Here is an 11,166-nt window from a genome sequence, read left to right on the forward strand (position 1 = left end):
TGGTCTTGTGCTGCTTTCTATGTCAACAAGCAAGTAGAACTTGAACACGAAACACACCTCGTTTAGTCATAAATTACAAATCTTTGAACCAAGCATTACAATGGATTTTAGGTATCCTATTCCAAATAAGAAGGATCTACTCAATAGGTTGAACTCTACAAAAATATTTTCAAAATTTGACATGAAGTCAGGATATTGGCAAATCCAAATAAAGGAAACTAATAGGTACAAGACTACCTTCATAGTTCCTTTCCGGCAATATGAATGGAATGTTATGTCATTCGGTCTGAAGAATGCTCCTTAAGAACTCCAAAAAATCATGAATGATATCTACAATCCGTATTCAAAATTTGTCAGTGTTAACATTGATGATTTGTTAATCCTTTCTCAAACCATTGACCAACATTTTAAACACATGTGTACCTTTATTAATATCATCAAACAAAATGGACTTGCAATTTCTCAAACCAAAATCAATCTTTTCCAAACAAGAATTAGATTCCTTGGTCACAATATCCATCAGGGAACAATTATACCAATAGACAGGTCAATTGAGTTTGACAACAAATTCCCAAACCAAATCTTAGACAAAACCCAGTTACAAAGGTTTTTAGGGTGTCTAAATTATGTCTGTGAATTTGTACCATACTTGAACAATATTGTCAGACCACTACATGATAGGTTAAGAAAAAATCCTCCTCCTTGGTCTGACATTCACATCCAGGTTGTCAAGAATATCAAGCTCAAAGTTCAATCCATAAAATGTTTGTATCTCCTAATTTCGTAGGCATTCAAAATTGTCAAAACAGATACATCTGACATAGGTTATGGTGGTATCCTCAAACAAAAAGTTAATACCTGAGAAAATGTCATTGCATATACATCAAAACATTAGAACTCAGCACAACAAAAATATTCAACTGTTAAAAAAGAAGTTTTTAGCAATTGTTTTGTACATTTCCAAATTTCAATCTGATTTGTTAAATCAAAAGTTTTTTATAAGGGTTAATTGTAAATCAACCAAAGAAATTTTACAAAAAGATGTATAAAATATTGCCTCAAAACAATTTTTTGCTAGATGGCAAGCAATTTTAAGTGTTTTTTGTTTCGAAATAGAGTATTTCAAAGGCACCTCAAATTATCTACCTGATTATCTTTCTCGTGAATTCTTACTAAAAACTTGTCATGCCGCCTAAGGTAGCTAGTGCCTCCATACGAGAAGGAAGAGGTCGCGAAAAAGGTTTCAAATTGGCTCTACCAGAGCCATCCCCAAAAAGGGTTTTTTCACCTTCCAAAACTGGGTGATCAACCCAACTTGGGTCATCTACCCAGAAACCAAAACAACAAGATGGGTCATCAACCCAACTTGTTGAAATTAAATCTGAGTCATCCACTTAGGATCTTTCAAAACCACAAACCTCAAAATAGTTCAGAGCAGCCTATGTTTTTCCAATCGAAACACTCTTGGCCCTTCAAGAAATTGACTTAACCAAACTTCCAAAGAAAACCTGGGATGACATAGCCTCTGAGTCAGATGATGAATCTGAATTAGACCTCCAAACCCTAATCCAAAAAACTAGAGATTCAAAAGTTGTATGCGGTACTCAAAAGGGAAAACAAATAATTACACCAACAGCAACACCAGCCGCAAAACCGTCTAATAATTATATTTATAAAAATAAATTTTCAACTATTTTACAGATGAAACCGAAATACTGGGACAAGAATGCCTTTAAAGTCACAGCAAGGAGTTCCCTCCTAATTTCCATTTCAAACCAACAGCCAATAACAAAACTATAACGTTCTATGAGTTCATTTTAATATATTCAAACTCAATCTCTATTAAACATTTCAAAGATCAAAATGATCCCCTTCTAAACATTCATTCAGCAATCCAAATTCTAAAGGTTTTACAACCCATACATTTTGGAAACAACCTGAATGAGTTCAAAAAAATTTCTGAACCTTTTAATTCAATAGGTTATAATTATTGGGACTATATGGATTCATGGACCAAGGTTTTTTGGCATCAGAACAACAAATTCAAGCACTCGTGATTGATCTATTTCAAGAACAACACGAATTACAATTTTCCAAACTGATTCCTTCAGTGGTCTAAATTTTTTGGACCAATTCCTGAGATTTTCCCTAACCAGGTTCAACAAGGATTTTCCCGGTTCAAGAAGTTGTTCAATTCTGAGGAATCATGAATTCCACCAGACCTCAAGTATTTTCCCAGTTTTGCTCTTGCTTGGATATTTTCTTGGCAATACAGATACAGCAAAACAGAAAATAACAAACAACTTTCATTGTTGCAAAGACATGCCTTTGTCAAGTGGTGGAACCAATTTGATGCAACAAAAGAAGAACCAGATAAGGTAAAAATATGATTGAAAGCTCATCCAGTGTTTCTTAAGAGAACTGATCTAGAGATTTCATTGTTTCTTAATCAAAAATCCAAGCTAGCGGCTTTCCTAGCAGGATTCATGTTGAAGGAACATCTGACCAAGAACTTAAAAAAGGTTCTTCAACTACTTCAAGATCAAGAAGAAGGAGTTTCCGTCAAAGAAGGAAGACGCCAAGTCGACGTACTCTTCAGATGATTTTTTCAGAACGGAGATAATTATTTTGGTATAAATTTAGTTGAGGATTAAATTTTCATTGTAACCTAAACTATAGAAATAGTCTAGGTTAAAATAACCTAAACTGTTGTTAAAGTATTTTTCAATTCTATAAAAAGAGTCCTTGAACACATTGTGAGATATCTTTTTACACAAATAGTTTAGAGAGAAGTGAGATAGGCTCTAAGAAACAATCTTTGTAAGTTTTTCTTTCTTCTCGATTAAACTTGTAATTTTCTTTGTCTTTCTCCCTTTCCCCTCCTTACTGATCCGGTGTGGACTATTGCAGTTTCAGTTTTTTTTATGATTTTATTTAATTAAAGCTTTTAATTATTATTATTTCTTGTGCAATTTCATAACTTGATTATCATATTGTTGTATTTCGTGTATCCTATTTTTTTTTGTTGTATTTCGTGTATCCTACTTCTTTTCTGTCCGTTCGATGCTTTCGCTGATCTTTGGTATAAGCGTGAATGGGCATGTATACCCAAAAAAATCAGCTATTGAGCTGAGTTTATTTTCTTAGCTCCAAACCTTTTTGCCTTCAACTACACTACACTCCCTCAAAAGTAAGGATAATATTATACTTTTCAGTTTTTCATCATCATTTGTACCCATTTTAATTTACGTTATCATGGCGGGCTTTTACTTAAATAATTATTTGAGTAATGTTTCTTTTTATGTTTTTATTTTTTTACGCTACTTTCATACTTTTCTTAAAAAAACTAAAAGAGAAAATTAGAAATTTTCCTCTTCTTTCTTCTATATGATAATAAAAAGAGAGTATGAGTGTAGTACGTACTGTTACTTTAGTATCAGGAAAAAGTGGGAAAAAATCTTTAAAGCTAATGTGACATTCTTCCATTCATACATAATGTGGTCTTTATTATCATCGATTTAATAATATCATGGTAAAAAATGATAAATTTAAATTTAAATAAACTAACAAAAGTTTATTACGATAATAGAAAATGTTTTCTAAGGATTATTACTTTATTTTAAAAACTAAACTATTACTATTACACAAAAATGCTATTAAAAATGCTTTAAAAAATGCTATTACTATTACACAACCACAGCTGCGAATATGCATATTGCAAAGCAATGTCCCCACCACAACCCCAAGACTAAAGAGAACTCTCTTTTGTAGATAATAACTCATAACAAATCGATAATCTATGCAAGTGCCCCATCCCCCATATTATTACTATGATAAACAAAAGTAAAAAGTTCAACACCACCATCAGCAAGCTTGAAAACCAAAGAACAATATTAAAACTTTAGTAAAACAAAAAAGAAAAGATTAGCATATTAAACCAGAAGAAAGCTTGATGATGGGTGGATCAAATACAAATACATACCTGACGCTAGAAGGGTAAACACAAGTACCGCCAGAGCCTGCTCATCAAGAAAAAGAGAAACAGATAAAAGGGTCAGCTACGATTATTGTTCCAAGGAATAAATGCTAAGAGAGAAAAAAAAGAAAAAGAAAAGAGAGATTGAAGGATTTACTGGGGTCAGATGCAGTAACAGTGGCTGTTCCCGCAAAGTCGCAGGACCCTTGACCCTTCCTTTGGAAGTAGCTGTTCACGGCGTAGTTACAGTGGGCCCTAACGGTGTTGGGCTGGAAACAAGACCCGTTTTAGCGGAGAGGGTTATATTCAGCACCAGCTCCACAAGCATAGTCCAAGGTTTTCTGCAGGATCGCCTAGCTTCTATCCTTGCAAACGCACCATGTAGCTAGGAGAGAAGCTTATGGCTTTTGCATTAATAAAGGTGTATACACGGTTTGAAGAGCAAAGGACACATGAATCTACACTAGATGTTTATAAGTCATGTTGAGAAATGTGGTGCTTATGATTGTTACATGACCAAATATGTCCTTAGCTAGGAGGGAAGTTAGTTCTTTGAAGATAGTGAGAAAATAGAAAGGAGAGAGATAGATCCAGTAGTTAAAAATATGGAAAATGGAAAAGGGTTTTAACTATAAAAAAAAGTGAGAAGGGAGAGTAAAGGAAAAGGAGTTTGAAAGAAAAACATACTTGAAGTGCCACTGAAAGCCAGAAGAAGCAGTGCTAGAGCTAGAGCAGCCATGGGAATGGTGTTGGGACTGAGGCTGAGATGGAGAAGAAAAACGTGGTACAGCTATAACAGAAGAGAGTGAGTGAGTGAGTGAGAGAGAGGAGTGTAAAATGGTGTGGGTGCGTGACAGAGTGTGTGTGAGTGAGTGAGATCAGATGAGAATAAAAGGACAAAAGGAGAGGAAAATGGTAAAGTTGTGTAATGTTTAAACGGTGGGATGATAGTTGGCCCCCTTTCGTGTCAGCTTGGGAATGCTTTTTGTACTTTTACAATTTCACTTATCACTTCACTATTATACTATAATATTGTGATTATATTTTGATAATTTAACATTTTAAACATTTAATTAATAATTTATTTTTTTCTTTTATAATATTATATTATTAATTAAATCAATCATTTATTTCTCTCTTAAATTCTAGACAACTTAACTCCAAAAAATATTTTTCATATCATACTAAAGTTAATAACAATAATAATAATAATATGCTTGTAATCACGCTCCTCATTTCTTTACCCTTATCAAGGAAGGAAAAATAGTATCATAGGGACTCGTGAAAGGCTAACAGGGTGAGGAGGCTTAAGCACTGCACAGTAAACGGACCTTTGGGAGTGTGTCACTATTTATCTTTCACCATTTCTTTTGTCATTTATGCTACCATGGCATCCAATGAGTGGGAGCATTGAAGGGGCAAAATAAAAGGGCTTTTTAAAGATTATTTAATTAGTGATTTCATCTCTATAGTTTAACGATTCATATATTTTTAGTTTATATAATTTGAAAACAATTTTTTAGTGTATATAATTTATATTTTAATTTTCTTTTAGTTCCTATAGTTTGAAAATATTTTTTTTAGTTTCTATAATTTGTATTTTAATCATAGTTTAAAATGATTTCACATTTTAATTAATTGATAATATTACTCATTTCAAGTTATAGAGATTAAAAGAAAATTAAAATATAAATTATAAGGACTAAAAAAATTATTTTCAAACTAGAGATATTAAAAGAGAATTAAAATATAAATTATAGATTCTTTGGAAATAAAAGATTTTCTGTTGCACCATGCCTCTTATTAATGGTTCTTTGGACTAGATTAAAATTTTAAAACATCACATGGATATGTCCCATGCACCATGGTTCCATTTATTTTATACTTTTCATTTTTTTTAAAATGAATGAGCCCATAGGCCGACCCTTTTGGCCCGTCGAGGGTTGGCTTGGGCCATGAAAATAGCTGCTCATCTCAAAATTGGTCCAGCCCGACTGACCAAAAAATTCAGTGGATTGTAGTGCACTGACACACCTCTATTCATGGGTAATATTCCTAAATAAAATTTACATTTTTCACTCATGCATATTCCATGGATAATATGTGTGGCTAAAATTTAATTATTTTTATTAATTTTTCTAACTTAATTATCACTCAATTATCTTTATTGATTTTTCTTAAAATATTTTATACCTTTATTAGTATAATATTTAATATTTATTTTTATAGAAGATAATTAAACAAATAATGACTAGAACTATTCAGCCACTATTTCGGTTGTTGATAGCAACAAATAATTTCGGTCGCTAAATTGCATTTTTCTAGTAGTGTAATTTGAGATAATGTGGTATATATGTACTTACAGTTATGCCCTTATTTTTTACATAAATAATGATTTAATTGTTAGGGAATTCTTCTCGGTGGACAACAAATAGCAGTGAAGAGATTATCAAAAAGCTCCAACCAAGGTGCAAATGAGTTCAACAATTAAGCTTTATTGATAGGAAAGCTTCAACATAGAAATCTTGTGGAATTCATTAGCTTTTGTCTTGAAGACAAAGAGAAAATACTTATTTATGAATATGTGTCAAACAAGAGCCTTGGCTACTGTTGATGGATTGACAAGTGCATCAATTTGTACAACTAGTAAAGTAAAATGGAAGTTCGAGTGTCGAGTCCATAGGAACTTTATTTGTACATAGGTAGGTGAATATATAATTTTCAAGTAATTAATAAATTGGTTAAAAGGTTGTGAAAAGAACAATAAAAAAATTTAGCGTAAAATTGAATTAAAATAAACAAGAGAAAAAAACAAAATTAAATTAATTAATTAAAACAGACAAGAAGAGAGAAGCCAATATTAGAAGCAAAAGTTGATTCAGAAGATGAAGATGTTTGGGGCTTAGCATACTCTCCTACAACCTAAGGAAGGGTAGTTAGTCGATATCAACATTTTGGGCTTGGGTTCCAATGACAATTTTTCTTTTACATTAGGCTCAAAATGGGTGCAAGGGATAAATTCATTCACAGGATGACTTTTGGCTAAGAAGCTGAATTAAAATAATAAACAAGGTCTTGATCATGTCCACATCATACACGTATTTCAAGCAATCCAAGAAACATGCAAAATCATAAAATTAAAACCAATTGTTCTCTCATAATTTAAAGATCACACAACTTATCGATTTTCATTGAAGTATTCAGATTCTCATTCCATGTTTTTCTGTCAGAAATACTAACCTTTTCACTCTTGTGTTGGATCGAGTGGCCTCAGAATAATTAAGAAGGGGGGTTGAATTAATTATTCCTAAAACTTTACTAATTAAAAAATTACTCTTCTAAGGCTTTTACTAAATTGTTAAGAGAATGAGGAGTAGAAGAGAAACTTAACAGAAAGTAAAAGCGGAAATTAAATGCACAGCGAAAAGTAAAAGAGTAGGGAAGAAGGAGACAAACACACAAGAGTTTTTATACTAGTTCGGCAACAACCCGTGCCTACATCCAGTCCCTAAGCGACCTGCGGTCCTTGAGATTTCTTTCAACCTTGTAAAAATCCTTTTACAAGCAAAGATCCACAAGGGATGTACCCTCCCTTGTTCTCTTTGAACCTAGTGGATGTACCCTCCACTAGAACTGATCCACAAGAGATGCACCCTCTCTTGTTCTCAGTCAAACCCAAGTAGATGTACCCTCTACTTGTACCACAAAGGATGTACCCTTCAATGTGTTAAGACAAAGATCTCAGGCGGTTAAACCTTTGATACTTTGTGAATGGGGATACAAAAGAATTCTCAGGCGGTTAGTCCTTTGAACACTTTTGTATAAGGGAAAGGGAAGAATCAAAAGAATTCTCAGACTGTGTCATTTTGAATTCTTTGACAAGGGAGAAGGGAGACACAAAAGAATTCAGGCGGTTAGTCCTTTGTTCTTTTGGAAAAGGGAGAAGAGAGACACAAAAAGAATTCAGGCAGTTAGTCCTTGGCGAATTCTTTTTGGCAAAGGGAGAAGAGATGAAAAGAATGAATAGCACAAGTTTTCAAGGTTTAGAAAACCAGAAAACTCTTGGAAAGCTTTTTGGCACAAAGAAGAAGAAGAAGAAGTTCAAAGAGACTCAGAAATCAATGTGGAAAAAATTGCTTGTGTAAAGAATGAATTGGAAAAGATAGATTGAAAATGCAAAACAAAGCCATGCTTTTATAGACTCTTCATGTCTGGTCAAGAGAACCATTTAGAAGAGTTATGACTTTTAGAAAAACTTAAAACCAATTTGAAAAAGTCAAAAACCATTTGAAGAGTTACATCTTTTGATTTATTCAGAAACAATCACTAGTAATCGATTACCAAATTAGTGTAATCGATTACACAAAGCTTTTATGTGAAAGGATGTGACTTTTCACATTTGAATTTGAATTTCAACGTTCAAAGGCACTGGTAATCGATTACCAAAACATTGTAATCGATTACAGCTTTTTGAAATTAATTGGAACGTTGTAAATTTAATTTGAAAACTTTTTCAAAACAATTTTGCTACTAGTAATCGATTACAACAATCTGGTAATCGATTATCAGAGAGTAAAAACTCTTTGGTAAACATGTTTTGAGAAAAATCCATGTGCTACTCAGTTTTTGAAAAAACCTTTTCATACTTATCTTGATTAAGCCTTCTCTTGATTCTTGAATCTTGAGTCTTGAATCTTGATCTCTTGAATCTTGATTCTTGATTCTTGAAATCAACTTTCCTCTTGAATCTTGAAGTGTTCTTGATTCTATCTTGAACATCTTGAACTCATTCTTTGATTGACCTTTGAGCTTTTTGTCATCACCTTTGTCATCATCTTTTGTTATCATCTTTGTTATCATCAAAACATCTTTGAATCAATCTTGATTCATCATGAAGCTTTGCTTCTACATCTTGTACTCTTAGTTCACACTCCATAACTTACACTGACGCCTGCTTGCACGACAATTAGTAATTCACAAAAAATATCCATTAGTACGCATTTAGTCTTACTCATCCAATTGATTCACTCAAAATGTATTGCAACCAATTAATAAGTGTCTACTTCTCTATCATGCATCGAACTAAATTAAACTATTAAATGATTGAATTTAAACTACTAAAATTAAAGTGTCCTAAATATAAGAATTTAAAATGAAAATAAAATAAATGAAAATGAAAACAAAACAAAATAAATAAAGACAAATATAGAAAATTAAAAAAAATCCTGATCAAAATGGGTTTCAATCCTGTATGGGCCCTAGATCCCAAGCTTCCTTTGTAGCAGGGATGTCTGCAACATAATCATCATTAGCTCCATCGTTTGTGGCATCATCATTACCAGTACCAGAGGTATCACCCCCCCTTACAGAAGGAAGCTGGACTCTTGGCCAGGCAACCTGAGATAAGAATGCCTCTAGTGTCATCACTAGCTGCTGGAGAGATAATTGGTGAAGACTTTGTATCAAAAGGTACTGGCAATGGTGAAGGCTTTGTAGAATGAGTAAAAGCTGCTCTAGTTGAGAGGAAAAAAGAGAAGGCTTACCGACTTTAGAAGAGGTGGTTGTAGGAGGGATCATTGGAAGTGGAGCATCTGGAGTGGTTCGGGCCTTGACTCGTCTTGGCCCCGGGAAGACAATGGAAGGGTTTGTTGTATTCACAATTGGCTTGACATCTTCTTCTAGAAACACAGACTTCGGGTGCTGCCAGCCAGGTCAACTTCTTGCTATCACTAGGATGCTTTATTGCCTCAAACAAGTTGAAGGTGGCTTTTTGATCCTCCACACTCATCTCTAAGTTTTCACTCCCTATGTCCACAACACATTTTTCCGTCACCATGAATGGTCTACCCAATATTAAGGGAATATCAAAATCCTCTTCTATGTCTATTATCACAAACTCCACCAAAAAAGTGAATTGGCAAACTTTGACCAGGACATCTTCAACTACACCATATGATCTGATAATGGAGTGGTCTGCTAGTTGAAGAGTCATTTTAGTAGGAACAACCTTTAGATTTCCAATTCTCTGGCACATAGAGAGGGGCATTAAATTGATGTTTGCCTCTAGATCAAAGAGAGCTTTACCCACTAACACATCCCCAATAGAGCATGAGATTGTTACATTCCCTGGGTCTTTGAATTTCTATGGTAAAATTTTCTGAATCATAGCACTGAAATTTCCTTCCACCATGATGCTTTCATTATTGATATATTTCCCTTTCTTCGTGAGGAGGTCCTTAAAAAATTTGGTATACAAAGGAATTTTTTGTAAGGCCTCTCTAAAGGGAATGATGATCTCTAGCTTATTGAAGATGTCAAGAAACCAAGAAAAATATCGCTTTTTATCCTTCTATGAAGGCACCAAGGGATGTGGAATGTCCTTCACTAGGATTAAGGGCATCTCCTTTCTCATTACTCACATCCTCCAATACTCCATCATCTCTCTTTTTTCTCTCTCTGCATTCTCCCTCCTCTGACTCCTAGTGAAAATTAGCTTACACTTCTCCTTGGGATTCTTCTCTGTGTTCGCCATAAAACTGCCCGTGGACGTTTAAGCCAATTTCTTAGCTAATTGGCCCACTTGAACCTTTAGATTCCTGATGGTGGATTCAATACTCTTGTGATTTGACAGAGAAAGCTGCATAAACTGAGTCAAAGTATCCTCTAAATTAGTGGTCCTCTCATATAGATTAAGCCCTTGGTTGGGAGGCTGAATAGATAGACCGCCTTGGTCTTTGTTGAAGTTATTCTCTGGATGGGATCTCCAACCTTGGCCTTGATTTTGAGAGAAATTTTCCCCTTTATGGTATCCTGGAGACCTTCCTTAATGGAACCCTTGACGGTGTGGATTGGTTATATAGTTGACCACTTTAGATGAATCATCTTGGGTCATGTATATGCCTGGCTCATAGGCCCCACCACAGATGTTGCATCCCCCAAATTGCATGACTGAAGAATGGGTATGTTGCACTGCATGCAACTGTTGAGGAAGCTTGCTCAATGTTTCTAGTTGCTTGGCTAAGAGCTTATTTTTGGCTAATGGTGTGTCTTGTGATGTGAGCTGAAGAAGACTCTTCTTTATAGGTGTGTAAGCTCGATCACAAAGGATGGCATGGCCACTAGCTGCCATGTTTTCAATCAACTCCGTAACTTCATCAAGTGTCTTCAATTTGATCTTTCCACCAGTGGAA

At 34.2% G+C, this 11,166-nt stretch overlaps 1 protein-coding gene and 1 long non-coding RNA gene across 3 annotated transcripts; both read right to left on the reverse strand.

Annotated features, from left to right (window-relative positions):
- Positions 1-350: 350 nt before the first annotated feature.
- LOC100798076 (uncharacterized) lies at positions 351-4,873 on the reverse strand. Of its 2 annotated transcripts, none has more exons than XR_005886374.1 (3): positions 4,134-4,873; positions 3,983-4,019; positions 351-1,563 (listed from the first exon to the last, which is right to left on the reverse strand). It is a non-coding gene; the product is annotated as an uncharacterized lncRNA (long non-coding RNA). The 2 variants fall into 2 exon arrangements; XR_005886373.1 differs by lacking the exon at positions 351-1,563 and adding an exon at positions 3,028-3,872.
- Positions 4,874-9,524: 4,651 nt separating this feature from the next.
- Positions 9,525-9,968, reverse strand: LOC102664641 (uncharacterized). Its single transcript, XM_006588193.1, has one exon. It carries the CDS (start codon positions 9,966-9,968, stop codon positions 9,525-9,527), a length of 444 nt encoding a protein of 147 aa, XP_006588256.1.
- Between the last annotated feature and the right edge of the window lie 1,198 nt (positions 9,969-11,166).

This window comes from Glycine max, chromosome 9, assembly GCF_000004515.6.
Source record: "Glycine max cultivar Williams 82 chromosome 9, Glycine_max_v4.0, whole genome shotgun sequence".
In the NCBI taxonomy this organism is placed as follows: domain Eukaryota; kingdom Viridiplantae; phylum Streptophyta; class Magnoliopsida; order Fabales; family Fabaceae; genus Glycine; species Glycine max.

What these genes read in the sequence shown, in the direction of transcription:
- LOC102664641 (XM_006588193.1), bottom strand. Translation starts at nt 9,968, where the DNA reads ATGACTCTTCAACTAGCAGACCACTCCATTATCAGATCATATGGTGTA.